The following is a 26,423-nucleotide window of genomic DNA, read 5'->3' on the forward strand; positions in this document are numbered from 1 at the left end:
TTGAGAATCCCCATAGACGGTCATCCGGGGAACATTTTCAAAAGGTGGCAAAAATGCAGCCATTGTGATTAAAACCCAGGCTTTAGGGTTGTGGTTTACGAACAAGCTTTGGGGATTGTGGTTGTGCGGGGAGAGAGAAAGAGAGAGAGGAAGAAAGACACACAACGAGAGATACGGAAAGAGAAAGAGAGAAAGAGATGGAAAGAGAAAGAGATGGAAAGGGGGAGAGAGAGAGAGAGAGAGAGAGAGAGATGGAAAGAGAGAGAGAGAAATATGGAAAGAGGGACCGACGGAAAGACAGAGAGATATAGAAAGAGAAAGATGGAAAGAGAAAGTGATGGAAAGAGGGAGAGAGAGAAAGAGATGGAAAGAGAAAGTGATGGAAAGAGGGAGAGATGGAACAGGAGAGAGAGAGAGAGAGAGAGAAAGGTGGAAAGAGAGAGAGAGAAAGAGATGGAATGAGGGAGAGAGGGAAAGATGAAAAGAGAGAGAGAGAGAGAGAAAGAGAGAGGGGGGGAGATGGATCAGAGGTCACATTGGGCCTCCCTTGCCTTGCTGAAGGGAAGCAGGAGAGCGGCTGGCTGGCCCAGGTGTAACCTGGGTGTCTTTGGCAGCCGAGGCGTCTTACCTTATCGGCTTCCCGATTCATAACACCTTCCTCTGCCAGAGGAAAGCAATTAGGGGAAATGGCTCCCTTATTATGGAGGCAAGGAGAGTTTAAACCCTGCAGTCAATACATCGTCCTGGGTTTCATGAGGCTGCGAAGCTCCTGGCTGCCTTTTGCCCCCCCCCCCAGCCTCTGAAGATTAAATTCCCCCCTTTGAAAGCCTCCCTCGATCAAATCCCCCGATAAGGAATCCATCTCTTTAATAGCCTTGATCTGACTTGGCAGACGTCCCATCTCCCTCTCCAGCCTTTGGATATTTCCTTTTTTTCTGAATCTAAGAAGAGCCTTGGGAGTCTAACCGCCTCTGAAAAGCAGACGTTACAGACGGTCCTCGCTTAGTGACCACTGTGGCGACCAGGTCGTGAAGCAAAGTTAAATGGAACTTTGAGGCCGCTTATAATCTTCCTTCAACTTTCTTTTTTTTTTGCTCTACAAAGATCACCAACACAAGGACTGGTTGGAAGGTGATTTTTTTCACACACACACTCCACCGTCCCTTTGAATGGTCACTAAAGGAGGCAGGCGCTAAACGGGGACTATTTTCTATTTCTGTTTATCAATGAAATTCCACAAATTCCTTCCAGCTGAGAGTTTTGTTCAACTGCCTGAACACTAAAGCAGGAGTCCCCAAACTTGACAACTTTAAGACTTGTGGACTTCAACTCCCAGAATTCTCCAGCCAGCAGAGTTTGGGTATAAAACTCTTGGGTATAAATCTGTACCAAGAAGAGCAAAAAGGATTGCTTTTTGCAATTGACTGCATCCAGTTTTGGTTGCCAGGATGTAAAAAAGATGTGGAGACTCTGGAAAGAGTGCAAAGAAGAACAACAAAGAGGATTAGGGGACTGGAGGCTAAAACCTATGAAGAACAGTTGCAGGAACTGGATATGTCTAGTTTAATGAAAAGAAGGATCAGGGGAGACAGGATAGCAGTCTTCCAATATCTCAGGGGTTGCCACAAAGAAGATTTGGGGGTCAAGCTATTCTCCAGGGCACCTGAGGGTAGAACAAGAAGCAATGGGTGGAAACTAATCAAGGAGAGAAGCAACTTAGAACGGAGGAGAAATTTCCTGACAGTTAGAACAATTAACCAGTGGAACAACTTACCCCCAGAAGTTGTGAATTCTCCAACACTGGACGTTTTAAAGAAGATGTTGGATAACCCTTTGTCTGAAGTGGCGTAGGGTGTCCTGCCTAGGCAGGGGGTTGGACTAGAAGACCTCCAAGGTCCCTTCCAACTCTGTTATTCTATTCTATTCTATTATTTGTCTTTTCCTTTTTTTAAAGTTAAAAAATGGACGCTGTTGGGAAGCAGAATCTTGTCCCAACCTTTGGCTGCTGAGCTTCTCTTTTGGGAAGCGTCCTCATATTCACAAGACCCCCAAGTCTCCCCTTTGCCAATCCTGCAGCCTCTTTGGTGGGTGGGGCATAATTCTAGCAAAAAGAGAGAAATGGTACGTGGGAGAAAACTCAGCCGGCGGCCACCCTTTCTCCCCAGGGAAAGTCATGGCATGAACTTGGCCAACAGTTAGCAGCAAGGTTGAGTCTTGTTTGAGCCACCTAATTATCTTGTGGGGCTAATTAATTGGGGGGGGGGAGAAGAGAGGGCCATGGACAGCTGCCCAGCCTTCTTCCTTCACTGTGCAGACACCGTGGATGTTCCAGCGCTGCCGTCCAGCCACACGTAGGGCAGCTCCTAAAGACGCTCATTAGACTTTGCATGCAAATAGGCTCCTCTTAATTGCTGGCTTGTACAAAGTAATTAGCAGGGTGTTCTTCCTCCCCCCCCTCCCTTTTGTCCTCTTGCTCTTCCCATCCTTCTTTATCCTTCCTTTGCGGTTTCTGCTAGGATTGAAAATCATCTCCCCCTCCCCCCCCCCCCGTCTCATGCTGGCCATGGGGCAAGGCTGGAGGGAGGGGGCAGAGCGTCATTTGCCAACTTTGGGGCATGTTGGCATCATTGTCGCTGCTTGCATTGAAATTGCAAGCGTTCACAAATAGGATTTGCTCTGGACAGTCCTTCCTGGTTCTACTTCATTCTGGGGGGGAAATCCTTCCCTTCCCTCTCTCTTTTCGCCTGCTTTTCTCTTTCCTTCCTTTCTCTCCCCTCTCTTCCTTCCTTCCTTCCTTCCTTCCTTCCTTCCTTCCTTCCTCTTTCACTCCTTCCCTACTTCCCTCCATCCCTTTCTCATTCCTCCCTCCCTCCTTCCTTCCTTTCTTTTTCTTTCTTTCCTTCCTTCTCCCTCCCTCCCCCCTCTTTCTCTTTCTTTCTTTCTTTCTTTCTTTCTTTCTTTCTTTCTTTCTTTCTTTCTTTCTTTCTTTCTTTCTTTCTTTCTTTCTTTCTTTCTCTGGGCTCATCCATCATGAAACAATATGCCAGCCTCTCCAGGAGCATCACGGTTGCTAGGACCGCATTGTCCCCAACAGAAGTGGTACCTGGGGGCACCTAAGGACTCTTATCAGAAAGAAATACCCTGCTCCCTGCTGTATATTTGCAGTAAGCCAGGGATAAAAATGGAACACCATAAAATAGAAGCAGAGCCGGGTTTCAGAACTGAGGTTGGTCTCCATTAAAATGCAAGGCCTGGGGGAAAAAACCTGTCCAGCTGCATGAGCAGAAACCGTATATCTCTGCCTGGGAACAAACACTCCATATGGATGAAGGACCGGGCTGGTGGGTGGCTCTCCAGCCTGTTCAGCTGATACTAGTTGGCAGGTTGGCCAAGAATGGCAGTGGGGAGCATCTGGGTTGGCCAAGCAGAAATGCACCCGAGTTTTGGTCTTAGTTGCGAAGTCGTGTCCAACCCATCGCAAACCATGGACAATGTTCCTCCAGGCCTTCCTGTCCTCTCCCATCCTCCGGAGTCCATTTAAGCTCCTGCCTGCTGCTTCGGTGACTCCATCCAGCCCCCTCCTTCTCTGCCGTCCCCTTCTTCTTCTTTTGCCCTCCATCCTTCCCAGCATCTTCTCCAGGGAGTCCTTCCTCCTTCTCATTAGGGGGCCAAAGTCTTTTGAGTTTCCTCTTCAGGATCTGGCCTTCTAAAGAGCAGTCAGGGTTGATCTCCTCTAGGACTGACCGGTTGGATGGCCTTGCAGTCCAAGGGACTCAATGCAGGAGTCTTCTCCAGCACCAGAGTTCAAAGGCCTCCATCCTTTGGTGCTCAGCCTTCCTTATGGTCCAACCTTCACAATCCATTGCAACTGGGAAAACCAGAGCCTTGACTGTACGCACTTGTGTTGGAGTTTTGGCACTGTTAAAAATACAAACGCCCCATGAGAGGCCCCCTCTGGCCTCTGTCCCTCTACAAGGCTTGACCCTATTCTATGGCCAGTACAGTCCTTGACTTATGACCACAATTGAGCCCAGCAGTTCTGTTGCTAAGCCAGAGAGTTGTTCAGTGAGTTTTGCTCCATTTTACAACCTTTCTTGCCACCGTTGATAAGTGAAACCCTTCCGTTGTTAGCTTTGTCATACAGTTATTAAATGAATCTGGTTCCCCTATTGAGTTTTCCTGTCAAAAGGTCACAAAAAGGGATCACGTAATCCTGGGACACTGCAACTGTCATAAATATGAGTCAGTTTCCAAGCGTCTGAATTTTGGTCACGGGGCTGCTGCAGTGTGAAAAACGGTCATAAGTCCCTTTTTCAGTACTGTTGTAACGGTCATTAAACAAACTGCTGTAGGTCAACTGCATCCTGCTGCGTTTGATTTTTATGCCTCCTTTTTTCAACATTTCTATGCAACTAATGAGACAAACCGATCCACCGATGTGTGTCATCTCAGAAAGACGCCGTTGTCCGTCTCTTGCCCAGCATCTTTGGGAAAAGCTCTGGAGATTCTGAATCAGCCTTTAGGAAGGAAGGCCTATCAATCAAAATTAAACTCCAGGCCGAATGGAGGGACTATTGATTAACAGAATTACTAATCCACCGATGAGGCTGTATTTCCTGTCAGAAGATGACAGTAGTAATTTGGGATCTTTCCAAGCTTCCTGTTCCTTGTAGAGACCTTGGATGTTGCAAAAGGGCTTCGTTTTATGTGGTCATTCGGCCAGCTGGTTCTTTGGCCTTTTTTAAAAATAAATTTTTTTTTCTGTACAGGTCGCAAGATGGGAGCACAGGAGCCGGTCACTCACACGCATCTTCCGTTCTCCTTACGTAGCCTGCTACTTCCTGGGAGTTGTCATCCTCTTGCTGAACTTTCTACGGAGTCACTGGTGAGTCTCACCCTTTGGCGAAAGTTGGGAACTGTCCACGTTTGAGTTGGGTTGGTGCCTTTCCACCAATGGACCTGAGTAGACTGGTCCTCACTTGATTTTACAGCTTTTGATGACGACAACGTTGGGGGGATAAATTATGCTGGAGGTCTCCTCTTGATGAATCAATCAGAAAGAATCTCCAGCTAAATATCGCCCTTCCAGTCAACCTTCCTCTGCTGGAGAAGATCTCCAGATGTGAGTTGGATCAAGACTGGTTTGGGGACCCAAGGCTCTGACCTCGTTTAAGGCGGCATCGTCAACTTGATGCCCTCCAAATGACTTGGAGGGCATCAACCCTACAAATGATTGTAATGGAACCCAACAGATTGGTGCCAGGTTGGGGCAAATCACCCCCCCTATTATTCCTATCCCTTGTGTGTCTGGATCCCCCTTATCACTAGGTAGCCCAAGGAGGTATCTCAGTTCCAGCATCTTTCCTCCCCCCCCCCCTTTTCAAGAAAGAGATGAAAACACAGCGTCCACCCAGTTTCGTTTTCAAGGTTTAGCGAATCTTCGTGTTTACAGAAACAGGGAGGGATTATCTGTGCATTTAATTCTCAGGTCATTTCAACTTCGTTATCTCGGATAAGGCAAGATAATGCTTTTCCTCCCCACTCTGCTCTCCCTAATCCCAATTGAATGATGTACTGTACATTATGATAATGTGTCCTTAGATGTTCTCATTGCAAGGAAGGTAATCTAAGAAGGCGTGCTGACTTTCCTCCGTATCCACAACAGCTCCAGGGGTTTGATCTCTCTGCCCTGGATCCAAGGCTGAGGGGGATTCAGAATTAAATCCAGAGTGTGGACCGGCTGAATCTAAATCCTCTCTTTCCTCCCCCCTCCCCACACCCTCGGGGGTCATGAATATTCCATGGGACCAAGGAAAAAGGAGACGGAGTCCAGCTTTCCAGTCCTGAGGCTGCTGACGGCAAAGGGAATCTCGGAATTAAGCTTGTTTTGTGTGGTTGAAGGTTTTTTCTTTTTCAATCTTCCTTGGGCATCACTCACGAGCCAGAAAAATGATGGACAAGGAGACCATTTTTTTAAAAAATAAAAAACTTCTATAAAAGTTGAAAACAAATTGCAGCCTCCCTCTCTCTATACCGGCCCATGGGGAGCAGTTGATGTACTAATGATCGCCATGTTTGCTTTGATGAGAGCTATCCAAAAAAAGCCATTGTAAAATCGAGCCGGTGACATGGGTGATCCGTTTTATGCCCCTAATGGGCAGGCTGCATTATGGTCATAAGTTGAGGAATACCGGTAAATGTGTTTTGTTGAAGGTCAGAATTCTTTCCCTGAACTCCAAAAAGCAGAAGTCCAACTGCATGGCACAAAAAAATCCATCCCTTTAGCTGGAGTTCCTTGAAATGAAGATGGGGAGTTTTCCAGCAAAGCTTTTCAAGAGTCATGTCCCTCACCCCCAGGCAGAGCTCATCCGAGCTCCAAAACTCCATTATTAGCTCCAAAGGGTCAATCAATGATTGGCTGCTTCATTAGGTCATTTCTAAGAAGAAGAGTGGCCCAAGGAAGAGAAACTGCACTCAAGAACCTCCTCTATTTCTCTCTCTATCTACCCATCTATCATCTACCCTCCCCTCTCTCTCTCCCTTCCTCTCCTTATCCCTCTCTCCTCCCTCTATTTCTCTCTCTCCTCTCCCTCTCCCTCCCTCCCTCCCTCCCTCCCTCTCTCCTACCTTTAGTTCTCCTCTTTCTCTCTCTTATTTCTCTCTCCCTTCTCCCTCTCCCTCACTCTCTCTGTCTCTCTTTCATCTATCCTATCCTATCTACCCACCCACCCACCCATCCATCCATCCACCCACCCATCCATCCATCTAGCTATCTAGCTATTTATTTAGCTATTTATCTATCTATCACATGACACACCAACAACATTAAATAAGCTGAAAGACACTCTGAAGGGAACACCACCGGTTTCCAAGAGAGGCTGTTCTTTCGTGTGTGGGAGGGGGAGGGAAACCCCACTCTTGAAGCTCTTTCCCATCTCAGGTGTGCAGGGATGGAGGGCAGGTAGCAATGGAGCAGGCAGGTTTCTCAGTCCCCTTAAGGGCACAATACCCAAATGACATAGGATTTAACTGACTGTGAGCCACGTCTGGGAACAGCGGCTCTTCTCCCAAAAGGAGATGCTGAACCGTATCTAAGGGCAGCCCCGTAGGTTGCACAGTACAGTAGTCTAAGTTGAATTTCATCGGGCTACAGATAACGGGAACTGTTAGATCTCTCCTCAGCAGGAGTTTGATCAACTAGAGCAGTGTTTTTCAACCTTGGCAACTTGAAGATGTCTGGACATCTTCAAGTTGCCAAGGTTGAAAAACACTGAACTAGAGCATCAAAAGAGGAATGTCACTTGCAAGATTTTATACGTGGTTGTTTGGTTGTGGTTCTTTTTATCCTGTTGCCAAAAATGGGCACCCTTAAAATTGCATTGTTTGTTTTTGCTAATGCTAGGCACATGGGCTTCTTCCAAACAGCCCCCCTCCCTCCCTCCCTCCCTCTGATTTAACGGGGCATGAAGTCAGCAGAGGGAGACAGCTGTCTGTAAACTGGGTTTACATTAACGGTGGACCAAGGTTGATCGATCCATCGTTCCCAGAAGGATTGTAACAGCTGCCATGAACCCGATTGACTCCAGATGCCAAACCGATGACATTAACTTAAGAAACCAACATTGGCCAGAGATATGAACGCTTGAAAGGTTTATTTATCAATAGTGCGGGCGAGTTTACATGTTAGGCAAACAAAACTCTGTTTAGGAAACTATCAATCTTGCCTGCAGGAGAAAGTGGCCCATTAGCATTTGGCTGGCATGAAAACACAGGCATCTCGACTTGGGTGGCTAATGGAAGCCCCATCCTTGTTTGCAGAAGAGTTGAACCATGAGCAAGCCGGGGGTGGTGGTGGTGTCACAGCGAAAGGAAGAAGGCAGACCTGGCCAGGTGTCCCAATGCTCCATCGCTGTTTTCAAGCGGTTATTCAATCAACTCTGCCATCATTGATTAACCAGCCGAGGGGCCGGCTCGAAGGCATGGGAAGGAAAGAGAAACCAGCTCCTGAAGCTGCCGTCTTGGCAGAATTGGGGCACCAGGAAAGATGCCTTCTCTTCAAATGCCACCATTGTAGTTTATCTACTTAAAAAGCCTAGGGATCTCATAGTATCGTTTTTCTCCTTTTCTCCTTTATCCCATATTTGTTTCAGACATCAAGTGAAATAGGTTGGAGTCCAAGAAAAATGAAGCGATGGTCGGTAGCTCTGACGGATACATTTAGTGAAAGAAATAAGGAAGGCATGATCGTTTAAAAAAAAATTGTATTTATCAAAATATAAAATGCAGAAATGCAAAGAAAAATGAAAAAGCAAAGAAATTAAAAAAAGAAAATTTAAAAAAATGACAATAAGAGGAAAAGGGCAGAGGAGAAAAAAGGAAAAGGAAAGCATGGACTTCCAACTCCTTTCGATGCCGTAGAATAAAATATTAACGTGAAACCTCAACTTTTTTTAAAAAAAAAATTATTTTAAATTTTCAAAACGAACACAACACAAAGAATCCTCCTTCTTTACATACTGTAGAAAGTATATCAGTTGTTACAAAAGACTTTCGTGCATCTCTTCAACAGTCATCAACCATAATTCATATTAACTCAAGTATTTTAACTCATATTTATACATATTACTGTCATCATACCTCCATTTTCATTTGACTATAATTGTTTAAACGTCCTTCATCATAAAATATACCAAGATTTGATACATAACCACATACTGGCATTTCATTTACTATTTCTAAAATCCTCCAATAACACTGAATCCTTATGGCCTATCTGGCTAAACATCCATAATATTTAGTAACAAATTTCTAGTCCTCCTTTCCAAATCACTGTTTACAATTTGCATCCAGTTTCCTTATGTTGTACCCATACATATATATACGTTGTTATCATTATCCCTCCTTTATTTGACTGTATCCTGTATCATAACATTTCCCCCCTAATAATCAAAACTTAACTAAATTTAACTTAGTTCTTTTTTATTAGCCTTTATATATAACCAAAAAGATTTCTAATCTTCCTTTCATAGGTACCATTCAATATTCATATCCAATTATTACTTATTATAACAATACATATGTATACATTATTATCATTATCAATTATTTATTTGACTATTGTCACTAAATTTCACTAAGTTTAACTAGTTTTAAATTATACACTTCCATCTATCAACCTGTAACTTTACAGTAGCAAAACAGTCTCATATCTTCTGCCATTTGTGGTATCAGTTCTCTCATCATCTCCTTAATCAAATTTGTATGGACTCCTCTTAGCAACTCATTGCTTATTAAGTCTCTCATGTAATTTCGATACCCTTCTTCTGTTTCCTTAATCAGCTTATCTTTAATTGTCAGTAGTGTTATCAATGATATTGCTAATAAAATTTCTCTCTTTAAATCCATAAATTCTTTTGTTTTTTCTTCTTCTGTGTCTCGCCATCTGGGGTAGAGTTCCCCTCCATTTAATTCCTCTTTCAGTGTTCCACTCTTTCCAGTTCCAGACACAAACCAATCACCATAGATATCAGCGGATTTAATTTCTTTATAGTCATTTTCCTCTTCAGTTTTTAGGACTCTAACCTCCACGTTTTCCACTTGATAAATATCTCCAAGCGGCAAAAGTATCGGCTGCGGTCTCGGAGCATCGAAACCGTACGTCCGTATCGTTGCGACGTTGGCGCCTCCTCCCAACTTTACTATTATTATTATTATTATTATTATTATTATTATTATTATTATTATTATTATTATTATTATTATTATTATTATTATAGATTTAGATTTAGATTTAGATTTAGATTTATAGACCGCCCCCTCTCCCCGAAGGGACTCGGGGCGGTGTACAGACAACAAGATAAAAACAGTATATAAAATTAAATAATCTTAAATACCCCTAAAATCAAATTAAATATTAGGCTGTACAGTAGAATAAAAATTAAAAACAACCTAAAAAACCTACCCCTAAAAATTTAAAATGCAGGCTAGAAGAATTAAAACTGCGGTTAGGCCAGGCCAGCTGAGTTGATATATAACAATATATACCAACCATTTTTATAACAACAGACTTTTCTAAACAGTAAGAATCAGAAATAGGGAAATCATTATGAAAGACTTCTGCTGACTGCTGAGTATTAAATGCAAGCCCTGTTTATAATGACATCAAATTCAACTCTATAACGTTTCCTCCTGGGCTGGAAGTTTTTCACAGTGGGAAACCACAGAGGCAGCTCCTACCTGTTCCTTGGGGTGGGCTTGGGGCTGTTTGCTTCTCACCTTGCCAGAAGGATTCCCCCTCCCCAGCTACAAATAATCCACCTCACGTGTTCTTTCATCCAATATTTGTTTTCCTTCCAGGGATGGGATAAGTGCAGCATGGAGCACCTGAGTTTGGGGTTAGTGTCAGTCTACTGCGTTTGGAGAGGGAGAGAGAGGGAGACAGAAAGAAAACAAGCCATGTGCACTTAGCAAACTAAAAGCAAGGCAGGAAATTGAGTTTTCTGTTTGCCAGGGCAAAAACGCTCATTCTAAAATTCTAAAAGGACTTTTGGCTGAAAGAAAAGAGAAATATGAAATATGAGTTTGAAGATTAGAAAAGATCGCTTATGGGAAGGAGGAAATTGCTATGTAAGTTTAGAGAGAAAATTTTGAGTGCCTTTATACCCGCTATTAAAAAGATTGGAAATCCACCCTCCCTCCCTTCCTTCTCTTCCTTCCTTTCTTCCCTTCCCTCCTTCCTTCCTTCCCTTCCTTCCTCTTTCTTTCTTCTTTTCTAATTCTATCTTCTTTCTTACTTATTCACGCTTCTATCTTACCTTCTTTGCTGCCTTTCTAACATTCCTATTGTTTTTGTCTTGTTAAAAGGTCCTTCAGTAAAAGTTTTAGGCACGTGAAGGGTTCATAATTAACTGAGTCTCCTTTCCTTCAGCCTGCAATGCCCTAGGAAGGCTTCTGTTGTCAACCATCTTTCTTTTTCATCTCTTGCAGCTTCAGAGAAGCGATGAAGAGTCAGCCCAAGTTGCCACTGCTGGATTGTCTTTTAGGGTACTATGCCAGCGTGACTCTCATAGCAGTGGGCATCCTGTTGGTGACCTCCAGCTTCCTCGCCCTGGGGTTCATTGGGACGTTTTTAGGTAAGGTCAACCTGATTATAGCTTGATGGCAACATTCTCCAGCAAGGTTCTCCTAGGTCAGGGGTCTTCAATCTTGTCAACTTTAAGACCTGTGGACTTCAACTCCCAGAATTCTAGGAATTGAAGTCCACAAGTCTTAAAAGTTGCCAAGATTGGAGACCCTTGACCTAGTGGATACAGGCAGACAGATAACGTTCTCCAAGTTGCCCCAAGTCAATGCTAATTAACCACGGGGACCTCTACAAGGGAGGTCCAAGATACCAAAGCAGATCCTTTATCCTGGGTGGCTCTGGATGCGCCACTTTTTTCCCCCATCTTTCTTTTTTCTCTTTCTGCCCCAATATATAATATCGAAGTGGGAGGTTTTGGGAAGTCAGTCCAAGATTGTTCAGTAGGACTTGACTGAGTTCATAGATGTATTCACATCACTTTCTCAATGACATGGAGGTGACTTTAGAAACATGGAATTGTAGAGGGAGAGGGGACACCAAAGATCTTCTAGTCCAGTGTTTCTCAGCCGTAACGATTTGAAGATGGGTGGACTTCCGACTCCCAAAATTTCCGAGCCGAGCCAGGGAAAGAAAGACTAGAACGCAACCTTTCCAGCAGCCAATACCCAGATAAGCATGGATTAACACCAGACAAACAATAAAGCAGAAAACAAGGAACTACCAGTGAGAAAAACCACATCTCCACCAACACTGGTTGTATACCCATTGTAAAGTTTCCCAGTCTATTGGCTGAGGAATTCTGGGAGTTGAAGTCCACCCATCTTATATCTCTCCAGTGTGCTGGCTGGATAATTCTGGGAGTTGATGTCCATCCATTTTCAAGTGACAAAGCTGGCGAAAAGAGCCTCTCTCTCCAGTGTGCAAAAAAACCTCCCAAGAACCCACCAGGAAATGCCTTCATCCCCCTTCATTAGAGTTTTGTGCTGCCTAGATCTTCCATTTCCCAATCTAGTCTACCTGAGCACATCTACTTGCGGTCCCTTCTCCAAATACTTACTGAGTCCATCCTGCTTAGCTTTTCAGGATCCGCCCAGATGTGCGTGGTGCTTTGCCTCACCCGATGGGGAGTGCACCACCCTGGCCACAAAAAGTGTCTCTCACCCCCCCTCCCCATTTTGTTTTGCGATTGCTAGACGGAAGAGTTGGCTCTGTCTCATTCCGCAATTCGGGACGGCGTGTTTAAATAACCAGATGGTTATTTTCCCGGAGCCTCCAATGTAGGCTACAGGGTTAGATTGGCAGCGAGTGATTCACTCTTGCTAAAGAACAGCTAGGTGTCCTTCCTATTTCCTTCACAGTAGGGGCAGCTTCTCCACAGCCAAGGACTCGTACTCAGCTGGCCCATTTCCTTCCATTGTGTCTACGTGTGTGAATATGTAAGCAGCCAGAAAACTGCTTGACCGACATTTTAATCCAAGATCCAGGCAGAGTGGACAGGGGGGCATAGCTGTCCCTAGAATCCCAGGGGGGGCATCACTGTCCCTCAATTTTTGGAGAGACAGTTGCTTACTTGATTTCCCAAAAGATTGTACTCTTCGACGTGGCCGAAAAAAGAAGCTGTATCTTGTGAATGCAGGTCTCTTCAAGTTGTCTCCTTCTTCATCTCCTAGGAATTCAGTCCAGCAGTAAGGTTTATGTCATGGTGACCTAACCCATTTCCGGTATCGGTTAGAGAGGGAATTTAACAGAGGAGGAGAAGGCTTTGTATTTCCTCTTGAGAGACCAGGACAGCTGCCTCAGACCACAATATGACTCAGGGCTTCCTAACCTTGGCCACCTTAAGTGGTGTGGGCTTCAATTCCCAGAATTCCTCAGCCAGCATCCATGAACTTCAACTCCTGGAATTCTCCAGCCGGCTGGAGATTTGGGCCATGCATGTTGACTGAGGGGCTGAGGTCCATGCATGCCGGCTGGGGAATTCTGGGAGTTGGAGTCCACCATTCTTAAAGTTTCCAAGGCTGAAAAAGATGGGCTTAGTGGAGCCGCTGTTCTGGTGTCACAAGCAAGGCCTCTGGGACTTGTGTCTTAAAGTTGCCAAGGTTGGAGACCCTTGCTCTAGGATACCTTGATCTGGACCAGACCAGAATCTCTTGGATCTGGAAGGTCCTATCTTCTCTCCAGGAGTGTCTGTTAAGGGCCAACTGCTCTGCATTCCACTTGTCTTCTGTCAAGGCATCCAAGGGACGTCCTCCATGACATTCTGCGGTAGGAAGTTCCAGTGAGGCAATGCTTACTTGAGAACACTTGAGGCCATCTAATTGTGCCCCTCAGAATGATCAGCCACTGCTTCTCTTTCCCAACCCTGGACCTTTATCGGTTCATTCTGGATCAGGATCTCACCACCAAGAAGGAATCAGCCCATTGTTTGGTACAGGTTTACCGTTAACCTCCCAGGGGGATGAAATGGCGCCCTACAGATATCCTGGTGGGGAAAATAAATTTCTTTTCTTCAGCAGAAACAATTTCTCTCTTGATTCTTCTGTCTCTGCCATGTCCGCTTGCTTGACCCATTGCTTCTTATTGCAAGGTTCTCCGCCTTTTTTTTTAATTCCATCCAGATATCTCTACCCCTCCCCAATTTTATCTTGCTGCTTTGCGATGAATTTTCGACAAATTCACAAGCTTCCTCTGCGGCTTTTTGATTTGCCCTCCCATAAAAGGGGAAAGTAATTTCCCATCTGTCTCTTCCTCCAGATGGACCAACACAGCTGTGTGCAATTTGGAATTGAGGCGGGGGGGGGGGGGGCAGGCAGAGAGAACAGAAAGAGAACAAAAGAACAACTCCAGCACATATAACACAAACACAAATCCATGCTAACTTTATTTCCTTGGCTTTTTGTATTCCTCGCTATACAACTTCGAAAGAGGCACCTATTGCTGGGTTTTACTGGGAGGCGGAAAGGAGAGATGCAAGATTTGCAATTCGTTGGGGGTGAAGCAGCCATTCCTAAAACATGTGTTTGTGTAGGAAGACGTAAAATTGTGGGGTTAGGAGAGCCATTTCCCCATGATAAACAGGAATGATGTTGACTCCCTCGAGAGCAAAATGCCTTTGTCCCACTTGATTGCAACCCTTGCAGGGATTAGAAAGTTCCTACGGCTTTTTCTCTTTTAAAGATGACCCCCCTCGTTCTTTCATCTCCCACCATTCAAACCACATGATCTTCCAACATTCCTCAGGACTGGTTTGAAGCAGCTGGAGACGTCAATCGATTCCATTCAGGAAAGAAACAACTACCCAAATCCCCCCACCCCTTTTAAAGGCATGACTTAGTGAAGTTGAGTCCAGCTGGGAAGGATAGTTGTTCTCTGCCTCAGTCTCAATTCTTCTGTCCAGAAGGATTGAAATTTTGGAGGAAGACGACCTAAAGACTTCTCCTCGGTTGGATGTCATGTTAAAAATAGAAGAAGCCCTGCTGGATTGGAACTCTGGCCCATCTCATCCAGTAGTGGTCAACCAGCTGCCCAAAGAGGTCCACCAGACTCTCAGCAATGGCTTTCAGGAGCCATCCTCCTGCCATCAAGGCTAAGATCGGCCGATCCCCATGAATTGGCCCAACTCATGTTTGGAAGCCAGCCAAGCTGGCAGCCAGCACCACTGAGAACCACTAGTCCAGTAGCCCTTTCCCCAACGGTTGACCAACATACTGCCCAAGGAAGCCCACCTTCAGAGGCCATCTCTGTGACCTCAAAGCTGATGATCCCCAGGACTTCATGAATTGATCCAACCCTTTTAGAAACTTGCCACGCTATAACAGTTCCTGATGGGATTGTATGTTCACGCACCCTCTGTCATCCATCACAGTGTCAGGCCTGCAGCCATCTTTTCTTTTGGGTCTTCGGCCTGCCACACTTTCTATTATTCTACTATGCATTTTCTATTGTGGGAAAATGGGAGGGGGAAATTGTACGGAGTTAGATGATAGGTAGCCATAACAAAATTCTTTCTAGAAATCCAAGGTCATCCTTTGGGTGGGTGGAACTGCCAGCATGGCAGTGGAAGATTGGACCATGTGATGGACTTGTGGGTATGGGGGCAAGATCTTGAACTTTCAACTGGGTGGGGAAAACTGAGAAGCTTTCAGATTCAGGTTTTTCCAGATGTGCCAACATGGCTCTCTTCATAAATTGGAACTTTGAGGACTCCTTTGCCTCGGACTTTGATTTTATTTTGGATGCCATTTGGAACCCTGACACATAGTGTAGGAGACAAAGTGGTGTAGGGTTTCCTGCCTAGGCAGGGGGTTGGACTAGAAGACCTCCAAGGTCCCTTCCAACTCTGGTATTCTGTGTATAAGAAGAGAGAGAGGCTCCATGTCCCTCAGCACTGATTTGTTACTAGCAAGCATTAGATCCTAGTTTTTGCTTCCTCCCGCCTTGATTCATGGGATGAAGAAGCTCCAGACCCTTATTTGGGGGGTGGCAGGGAAGGGGGAGAAGAGAATCCAAGAGTCTTATCAAGCCACCTTTTCCAAAAATCTGGGGCCTTAGAAAACAAAATGCCTCACCTTTGGAAAAAAAAAAAGTATACAGGAATGCAACTGAATTACTTTTGCAGGACAAAGTGAGTTTCACAGCTTCTAAATTGCTTTAAAAAAACTGGGGAGGGAGGAATGTTTTTTTTAAGTTATGGCTCTTAGCATGAGTCATATCAAATGCAAAACAATTTATTTCTCTCCTGGCCCCCTTCCCTTGAACTATAGTTGACACTTCTTTATAAAACTGGGGCCCTTAATTGCTGGTAACAGCGTGTTTCAAGCACCAGTGAGCAGAATGCAATAATTTATTAGTAATCGGTACCTGGGTCAGATTGGCAATTTCCACAGCTTCCTACCGTGTCAAAAAGCCATTCTGGAGCTCTGGAATTTCTTTCTCTCCCCCCTCTGCCCCCCCCCACCTCCCATGATTGCCAAAGGCAGCTCAGTGGGGTAATGAGATGACAAAGAAAAAAAAAGTTTTATCCACCGGTATGATTGTTCAGCGTTGCCTGACAATTTCTGCCAGCTGAGTCATTCTGTGCTTGTGTGATTTGTAAGTTTGTGCCAAACTCCAAATAAACCCCCCCAAATACAAGGGAGACACACAGTTACCTCTAAGCATCTTCCTTTATTGTTTTGGTTGCGAACAACTTGCGAATAGCATAGCATAGAATTAGAAATAGAAATAGAAATAATAATAATAATAATAATAATAATAATAATAATAATAATAATAATAATAATAATAATAATAATAATAATAATATTTAATGCTTCTAGACCGCCCCCTCTCCCAAAAGGGACTCGGGGCGGTGTACAGTTCATACAAAATACAAAATACAAAATATACCAAGATACAATAAAATTAAATATGTACAGTTGACAATTGACATGGAGGAGGTTAAAATGCAGTTAAAAGAACTGTACAAAGCAGATATAAAATAAATTCAAAACCCCTAAAAACAAATACAGTAAATTAAAAAAACCCTAAAATAACCAGATATAATACATTTGCCAGGAGGGACAGTTGAATTATGCCAGGCCTGCTATAGAAATGGAAATTAGAATAGAATAGAAATAATGGAATAGAGTAGAGTAGGATAGGATAGAATTCTTCACTGGCCAAGTGTGTTTTGGCACACAAGGAATTTGTCTTTGTTGCTTCTGCTCTCAGTGTACATAAAAAGACAAGATACATTCGTCAAGAATCATAAGGTTTGGGCAAAATTTGGACGAAGGGCCCAAACAGCAGGGATGGGAAGGGACTTTTGCAGTTGCCCTGTGACGGTAGACTTCCGTGGTCAGCCTTCTCCAGATCTTTGTGTTTGTTGGACTCATCAATGCCACCCAAACTGGTTGCTGCAGGAAGAGGCCTCTAATGGGATCCAGCAAAGCGATTCCTTGATTGACTCAACGGTTTGTCGTCTTTCCTTTCCAGGTGACTATTTTGGCATTCTTATGGAGACGAAGGTGACTTCCTTCCCCTTCACCGTCATGGAGAATCCGATGTACTGGGGTAGCACTTCCATCTATCTCGGATGGTCCCTCCTGTAAGTCCTGTCTTCTTTCTCTCCTGCTTCTTCACCAGGATAAAGGGTTTGGGACCCTGGAAAGAAATTACGTTTCATTTCATTTGGGGTTTGTTTTTTTTGCAACCCACAGCCATAAAAGAGTCACTGCTTGCTCCCTGCATTGACATAAAATATTTGACTTTTCTGCTTTGAGGAGATGCAGAATCCTTCCCCTGCCATGCCCACCAAACCACACCATGCCCACCAAGCCACGCCCACAGAACCGGTAGCAAAAAAAATTGAATTTTACCGCTGGTCTAAAGCCACCCATCCTAGGGAATCTGTGCGATGGTTGGATATGCTCTCATATCGGGTAGAGAAGGAGATGTCTAGATATCTGCCTGACTTCAGTGGGTCCACCCTCCTCGCCAAGCCAGGTTTGGGCGAGGCCGTGTGTCCCTCGGAGGAGAGGGAGTAAACCAGGATAGTGGTGGGGCTTCAGAGCTCCAGCTTGAATGACGCACTAACTTTTGCTCAGAAACATCTCTGCCGCTTTAATTGGCCGCTAAATGAGAGTTGCGATGAGCTGGCAACGGAGCCAAATGGCTCTCCATAAAGTGGGGATGAAAAACAATCCCCGAGCCAAGAAAGCATCAGAGAGGAAGACGGAGAGATTTCTCGGCCTCTCAAGGAGAGGCATTTAGGCGCTGATTTGGAAGACGCTCTTAACGGCCACTTCAGAAGTTGAACGATGGCCAAGAAACGGGTCTCGGAGGATCACAACTCGGTCTGCAAGCCTGCAGCTCTCCTCAGGAGCTGGCGTATCTCATCCTTGTGGTGTCCCGTTCTCAAGACTCATCTTTTTCTTTTTCCTGCTCTGACTTTGCTTTGCGGCCGCAGCATTCTTCTCCCCGTCCGTTTGAGGGACAGCCATCCCCATTCCAAGATGGCTCTTCCAATTAAAAAAGAAAGAAAGGCAACCGTGGGCATGCAGGAGAGCATGTGCGGTTGCTAGGAGAGGAGCCTGCAAATTTGGGGGCCCCAAGGTGCCCATCAGGCTGGGCCTGGCTGGAGGGGTTGGCAGGTGGGTAGGCCACCCCCCAATTTTGGGGAGAGCTTTTCAGAACAGTTTGGGGAGATGGAGCGGTCTGCTAGAGGCATTCCGTTCCCCTCAATTCCCCCAAACCCCCTTGCAATATAAATAGGGCCAATTGTTCTCCCTCTGACTCTCTCTCTTACACACACACACACACACACACACACACACACACACACAGACAGACTCGAAGGGGCCTCAGAAGAGATGTTAGCCCCTATTATTCCAGCACCATTAGGCTAAATCTGTCTGGCATTGCCAGCTTCCAACCAACTCTGCAGTAGGATATCTTGGTTCGAATTCAGACCTAAAAAGGGCAAAATATATTTTGGGAACCACATTTTCCTTCTTCCTGCAAAAAATCCCACCCTGGCATCATCACAGGAGGGACACAGGAGCTGACCCTCCGGATTAGACCTCCTCCCTTTAAGCCACCCCTTTAAAGCCTCCGTCAGCCTTGGCAAAGGTTTTCCCACCATCCGTGGCATTTCTGGGCATTCTTTTCCCAATGCTTGTGCCCTTTGGATCAGGCTTATGGTGAGCAGACCATCATATTTGGAGAGCCTGCGGGGTTTTCGAAGCACCCCCAAACCTGATGGGTTTGCAAGGAGAACATTAAAGCAAAATTTTTAAACCAGCTAAATGGGTGGCTCTCGCCATCCCTGGCCCTTCTCTCTGCTGATTCCGAGTGAAAGGCTGTGATTGTGTTATAAAAGCCTCTCAGTGGCTACCTCATCGCTGTCTCCATGACATCCGAGCCCCAAGGCTATTTCCTTCCACTTCATGACAACAATTTTTTGCTATGACCTCATGAAAAGGAGCAAGGGAGCAGATCATATTTCCTGGTCTGACACTAAACACACCCGGACTGGTATTAAAAAGCCCAGCAATAAGCATTTTCCTCTTCATAAATGTTGCAAACCTAGGACTAAATTAGACCCGACAATGGGATTATTTGCATCAACTGTTTCCCAGTTTGAAACAGTTCTAGCAGGGTGGAAAAAATAAATGCATTTAAGAAACGCAACGCTTAGGGTTTTTTTAAATGGCTACTGGTTGTGTGCTTATTGTTGGGACTGATACACAAAACAATGCACGAGACCAGGAAAAAAATTAAGACTAGAAAACAGCAGCCATTTTTTAAACCCATCTGCCTGTTTTTGGAAAGTCTGGTCAAAGAAATAATCTAAAATGTGTTTGTTGCTGGTCAAACATTCCTAAATAAACAGCATTTGAACTGGAAATTGAGGGAAAAGATGCCTAGACTTATTTGGCTGGCATTCTAATTTCTATTTGCCAAATAAAATCTGCAAATCCGAATGTAATTCTTTAAAAGTCAAGTTAAAAGTTCTACAATGACGTTTTCCAAGGACAGGAGAAAACAAAATTGCAGCCAAAAGAAGTCAGATAAGAAAAGTCCAAAAAAGAAGTGAATTGAGGAAAAGTGGGCTCTAAAATGCTTAGAGTTCCCTGTGGATTGGCATAGATGAAGATAAGGAGATATTATAGGCAGGTCGCACAATTGAGTGAGCTTTAGATTGGAAAAACCTAAGAGGAACTGGATTTCTGTAATTCCATTTCTTACAGGAAAACACACAGCTTGATGGCAAGTTTGCTCCTCCAGACTGGGAACCCCAAATGGATTGGGGTGGAATTAGAGCTCCCCACATGCTCCCTGTACAACGGGCAGAAATCTGGATCATATATCTGGAGGACCTCAGGATGGGGCTGAACCAAGGACCTCCAAAAACTGTAGAGTCCCTCAGTCTTCAGGCAAAGTTTTTTTGGAAGCCAGGTGTTCCCCAGCCATCTATTATGGTTGACCCCCTTCTGCATTTTACTTATTTGCTGGTTGTTCGAAAGTTTTAAAATAGAATAGAGCTGGAAGGGACCTTGGAAGTCTTCTAGTCCAGCCCTCTGCTCAAGCAGGAGACTCTATGCTCTTTTAGACAAATGACTATCCAATCTCTTCTTAAAAACCTCCAGTGATGAAGCCCCCCACAGCTTCTGAAGGCAACTTCTGTTCCACTGGTTGATTGTCTTCACTGCCAGGAAGTTTCTCCTGAATTCCAGGTTGCTTCTCTTCTTGATTAGTTAGACTGGTGTTGAGCCCTGTTAGTGAAATCTCCCTGGCCTTTGATCAGTGAGACACTGACTGGAAGAGGAAGAAACTGGAGCAAGAAAAATGGATACGTTTGGAGTGTCTCCTTCTCCTCTTGGCCCCATAGGAAAGTGTGAGTGTCCTCTTTTACGCAGCCTTCCTGTTGACAGCTAATTTTTTCCCCTTGAAGGAGAAAAAAATCCATGTTTATTAAGGGGTCTGAAAATGAGCTCGCCTATGGGGAGAAGCGTGATTAAGGACTAATGACTCAAATCTATTACAGAGCCGTATTCCAGAAGTTGAACTGAGGCTATTTTAATCTCCCTTCCACTTGCTTTCCTTCCATCTTCCCCCTCAAGATGTAGCTCCATCAGGTCCCCCAAATCGGTTTAGGCTGCCCTCCAAAAAGCAATCTGTTTAGAAAGAGGGAGGAGTGGCTCTTTGCGTCCTCCTTAAATCATCTTCCTGGAGTCAAACTCAGTAATTCCACTGCAAGGTCTAGGTGACTTCATCTCCATGCAGGGATGAGGTCAGTTTGAGGTCTCAACAGGCTTGCTAGAAGCTCTTTCATTGTGCGCGAGAGACAGAAGGTCTCTCTTTTGTTGGGGGAAAAAAACCTGGATAATACTCTGTGTTTACCGAAATAAAGAGAGTTCAGAATCAGAATAGAGCTGGAAGGGACCTTGGAGGTCTTCTAGTCCAGCCCCCTGCTCAAGCAGGAGATCTTATACCATTTCAGACAAGTGACTGTCCCAGTCTATTCTTGAAAACCTCTAGTGATGGAACACCCACAACATCTGGTGGCAAGTTGTTCCACAGATTAACTCTCCTCACTGTTAGGAAGTTTCTCCTCAATTCCAGGTTGCTTCTCTCCTTGATTAGTTCCTATCCATGGTTTCTTGTCCTGCCTTCTGGTGCTTTGGAAAATAGGATGACCCCCTCTTCCTTGGGGCAGCCCCTCAAATACTGGAAGACTGCTATCACGTCCCCCTCGGCCCTTCTTTTCCCTAGAGTAGCCAAACCCAAACTTCGTATGTTTTAGCCTGCAAGCCTTCAATCATCTTAGTTGCTCTTCTCTGCACTTTTCCCCCCCAAAGTCTCAACATATTTTTTGGAACGGGGTGACCAAAACTGGATGCAGGATTCCAGGTGTGGTCACCACACTCCAAAATAGCATTCTGGAGAGCAGGAGATGGCAACCTCTTTTCTAAGTAAGATGTTCCCCACTACAACTTTTATCAACCCCAACCTGCATGTATGTCCAAGGATGAATATGATGGAAATATGCTAGTGAAAACATCCGGAGGACAATTCTAGATTTGATGACCACTTCTTTGGAAGGGACCTTGGAGGTCTTCTAGTCCAACCTCTTGCTGAAGCAGGAGGCTCTATACAATTTCAGACCATGGACTCTTCTTAAAAATCTCCAGGGTTAGAGGACCAACAAACGGTTTAGTTTCAACCCTCTTGCAAAACTTGGCCGGAGCTTAAACCTACAGGCTGGATTGCAATGAATGAAGCCAACTCAAAGCTAGAATAAATCCTGATCTGCCGTATATGTTGGAAAGCATTTAGAAGCCATCATTATAGAATTCCACAGGCTGCTGAAAAGAAGGACGTCTTTATGGAACCCATCTTTTTGCACTCTTTCTCCTCCTCATCTGGAAGGCCCAGCAGTCTTATGGAGGACACCTGGTTTCCACCGGTTCTTTGTTTTCACAGCACTCAGCTTTATGGTCATGCTGTTTCTCTCCAACGGTTATGAAAGTCTCACAGCTGGGGCATCTTCTCCATTACAGGATCCTCAAGAGATGCTTGGTGACCCCCTTTTCTTCTGGCCTGCTTTCATAACTGGGCAGTGGAATGAGGCCATCCTTGAGCCCCCTCTCCCTTTCGTGGCTCAATCATTTTGGAAAATCTCAGTCACCTCCATGTTTCGTTTCTTGGAGAGGTGGATCCCCGTGGGTGAATCCGACTGAGGAACCAGGAAATGAATCTTCAATCCTCAGCATTGTATTTTGAACCTGATGTCGTTTAGATGAGTTGCTGACCGATTCTGTTTTTGGCTCAATAGAGTTGGCCCGTCTGATCTCCACTCCCTGGTGTTTAATTGTCCTCTCTCTCTCTCAGCGTTTCCCAGTGTGGCCTCTGTGAGACTGGACACGGTCACCCACTTTCCATCAGAAGGTCTGCCACTCACTCTTTAGCATCTGCTTAATCATGTCCATTCATTATTCCTTTGGTCAGTGACCTATTTCTTCTACAGCTAAGTCAACCTAGGCTAGAGGGGGGGGGGCAAACAGTGGAAGGTTTCCTCCTTACACATTTCTAAGAGGGATTAAGGCAGAAACAACATCATGAGTTAGTCTTGGCTGAAGAAAGGAGCAGATTACGTGGAGGTGAAATCAAAGCGGTTGCCAACGTTGTCGAAAGATTCTCTTGGGAAACTGGTTGGTGCCCAGTTAGACTTTTGACTGCCAGCTCCAGGGTGTCAAAGTGAATAATAACGCATCACAAACTTAGACCACTTTCCCACAAGTTTCTACAAATCCTATCTAAGTAGCAATTTTGGGAATTAAAGGGTTTGTTGGGTGCCCCGCCCCTGAGCAGCAGTCTCTGTGGAGGTTAGATGGAGTGAATAGATTTAGCGGTACTTTAGATCCTATGGAGATTTTCAGTCCTCCAGGCCATGCTTCTCCCAAAGGTGCTTTTCTGAAGAGGCATCTGGACTTTCTGGCTTTTCTTTGAAGAAGTTTCACTTCTCATTCAAGAAGCTTCTTCAGCTCTGAGGAAGCTTCTTGGATGAGAAGCAAAACCTCTCCAAAAAACAACAACAGAAAGTTAGGGAGGGATAGGAAGAGGAGGAGAGAGGAGTAGGAAGGGGAAGAGGAGGAGAGGAGTAGGAAGGGGAAGAAGGAAAGGGAAAGGAGAGGAGGAAAGAAGGAAGTAGAGAAGAAGGGAGGGAGGGAGAAAAGGAAAGAAAAGTAGGGTTATGGTAAAATAAAACAGGTGTATGGGATGGTAAGCAAAGCAATCCTGATTATATGTTTTAATTTTTTATATGGAAAAATGAATGTGTAAAAATGTTAAAGCACAATGTGAATAATAGCTGTGAGAATGTATACTTGCAAATGTAGGTATGAGATTTAAAAAAAATTTTTTTTTACAAAAATGAAAAGCCAGGAAATCTTGAAAAAAGCTCTTTTGGGATGACTTCTGACCCATTGGCCTTTATCCTGGAGAGGTTCCAAAGCTATCACTTAAGAATTCCTTCGGACAACAGTAGCCGAACTTAAGATATTTCGGGGCCAACTTTTTGAAGGACCCCAAGGCAATGTAGAAGACAGCAATGCAGTCTCTGAAGCATAAATAATTAAATCAGCATTACTCATTAAACGCCAGATGAAAAAAAAAATCACGGCTGGGCATTTAGAAGGCCAAATTGAAGAGATGTGTTTGCTCTTATTCTAAATTGCTAAGTGAGCTGGGACCTGCCTGAGCTTGGAAAAGAGACCAGAGGGGGAGGGACGGAGGCCCGCTCGTGTTCTGGCAAGGATTAACTAATTTGAAAGCCAGACCTGAGCCGTTTACAGGTTTAAAGTTGAATCGGAGGACATGGTGGCCCTCTAGAAGTCCTCCAGCATTGTTTGGATTGTCTCAGCACTGCCGGAGGCTCAGTCAGTTGTCCCCTGAATGTGGGATCCTTGGTTTTCTTGGAGCTTGGTGGTTCTCTTACAGAAGTTTCATGTCTGCAAGAAAGAAAACCAAGCTAAGGGAGCACCAAGGACCCCACAGTCCTCCCCCTCCCTGCAGATCCCACTTCCTTATGGTACCAATGATGCTGCCTAGTTGGGTCATGAAACGTCTGTGAGAAAGAGCCCAGCTCAGAGAACACCAAGGACCTCACAGTCCAACCCTGAGCTACAAATTTTCTCTTCCACTGGTCTTCCTTAAATAATCAGTCAACCCATCATTCCACACACTGATGGTCACTTTCCATCATAGAGAAATAGAGGCCTAGAAAGCTTCAGAAGTTGGATGATAAACCAATCTTGGAAGAACGTTGCCAGGATTATTATTATGAAAGAAAAATCTGTTGGTCCAAGACTCATCTCATTGGGGAGTGGTCTTCCTTTGGAGACCCATCTCATTCCTGTTCTGACTGTGGCCTACATTGTTGCCCTGGATTTGGGGAGATTTCTGCTCAGTTGTAGCCATTCTCCGCCCCCTCCCCATGTTGTATAACCAACTTCTTCAGAGCCGTCATAATCTCCCAGCTTTGTCCTCGTAGCTCCATCTCCAGAGAGCCAAATCACATTATTTAATATAGCCAAAGCCACCGACACCTTCCCATCCTCCCACCTTCCAAGATTTGATGGAGTTATGACTCAATTAGGTCAGGATAAATATTATTATTTTTTACAATGATGTTCTTTTTGTGCAACTTTTTGACCGGGTGACCTAGTTTGCCTGTGGACGGGCAAGTTCCCAGCTCAGGTATTGTCGGGAGGTGGGGGACGGATGACCTCGGTGTCACTCTTGCTGATTCACCCTTCTCTCCCCTTCCCAAATTTTGTTCTCCTCTTCTGCCTTTCAAATCAGGAACGCCAGCCCAGTGGGACTCATCCTGACAGTGGAGGTGGCTTTGTGCTATGCAATTGCTCTGCTCTACGAAGGGTGAGTGGCCTCCATGCGGGATGGAGAAAAATAATGAGGCATGATTTCATTTCAGGGAATTGTGTTGAGAAAGGGAGCCGTGTCTTTCCCCCCCCCCTCCTCCCTGCCTTCAGTTAACCTACTTGCTGTGTTTTCCCAGCAGACTTAATATAAAGACGTGCTATGATTCAGAGAGATGGTTTGGTGTTATCTACCCTGCTCATCAAATCTAGAATTGTCCTCCGGATGTTTTCACTAGCATATTTCCATCATATTCATCCTTGGACATACATGCAGGTTGGGGTTGATAAAAGTTGTAGTGGGGAACATCTTACTTAGAAAAGAGGTTGCCATCTCCCGCTCTCCAGAATACTATTTTGGAGTGTGGTGACCACACCTGGAATCCTGCATCCAGTTTTGGTCACCCCGTTCCAAAAAATATGTTGAGACTTTGGGGGAAAAAAGTGTCGAGAAGAGCAACTAAGATGATTGAAGGCCTGCAGGCTAAAACATACGAAGTTTGGGTTTGGCTACTCTAGGGAAAAGAAGGGCTGAGGGGGACGTGATAGCAGTCTTCCAGTATTTGAGGGGCTGCCCCAAGGAAGAGGGGGTCATCCTATTCTCCAAATCACCTGAGGGCAGGACAGGAAACCATGGATAGGAACTAATCAAGGAGAGAAGCAACCTGGAATTGAGGAGAAACTTCCTAACAGTGAGGAGAGTTAATCTGTGGAACAACTTGCCACCAGATGTTGTGGGTGTTTCATCACTAGAGGTTTTCAAGAAGAGACCGGAGAGCCACTGTTCTGAAATGGTATAAGATCTCCCTGCTTGATCAGGAGGCTGGACTAGAAGACCTCCAAGGTCCCTTCCAGCTCTATTCTGATTCTGATTCAACCAGGTGAGAAGAAAGTCATTCTTAATCTGCCGTGTCAGGCCCACCAGCTCAATAGGTCCAGACCCATCTTTGGATTTTCCTCCCTTCAAATGATAAACTTGTTTTGGGTCAGTGAGGCTGAGGAATACTATAAGCGTGGAGAATCCCATGCCATTCCCATGCCGACACCTGAGGCTCTTTTTCAGAGTTTGGTCACCAGGTGGGCCTGGGTTGGGCCAACCTGGGGCTGATGTTTCGTTTGGTCAGTTGAAACTCCTGATGGGAACAACCCACCAGCGAGAACATTTATAACCTGTATAATAATGTGGGGTCCAACTTTTCCAAGAAACCTTCTGTTTTGCAAGTTTCATTGACGTGTTGATGAATTTACCCACACGTCCCTGGAATAAGCCTCTCCGGCTGTGTTAATCGTATGCCTGCAGTTATGGATATTTCCAGGTCATTCATTCAGAAGTGATTCATCAAAGGAAGGGGAGGTTTACCTTGGATTCTTCTGAGCCACCTGCGGGGCCTGTGAGATGGCCACACTCTGAGTCTTTC

General features: G+C 44.9%; 1 protein-coding gene across 4 annotated transcripts in view; it reads left to right on the plus strand.

The window, feature by feature from the left end:
* Window positions 1–26,423, plus strand: part of PEMT (phosphatidylethanolamine N-methyltransferase) — a 36,626-nt gene that overhangs the window by 6,520 nt on the left and 3,683 nt on the right. For 3 of the 4 annotated variants that reach the window (XM_081965652.1, XM_081965651.1, XM_081965650.1), the window contains exons 3-6: window positions 4,770–4,885; window positions 10,987–11,132; window positions 17,060–17,171; window positions 24,932–25,006. In XM_081965652.1, coding sequence (XP_081821778.1) covers window positions 4,770–4,885; window positions 10,987–11,132; window positions 17,060–17,171; window positions 24,932–25,006 — 449 coding nt within the window. The remainder of the gene's footprint in view (window positions 1–4,769; window positions 4,886–10,986; window positions 11,133–17,059; window positions 17,172–24,931; window positions 25,007–26,423) is intronic. The other variant, XM_081965653.1, reaches the window with a different exon arrangement.

This window comes from Natrix helvetica, assembly GCF_964273705.1.
Source record: "Natrix helvetica genome assembly, chromosome: 13".
Classification (NCBI taxonomy): Eukaryota; Metazoa; Chordata; class Lepidosauria; order Squamata; family Natricidae; genus Natrix; species Natrix helvetica.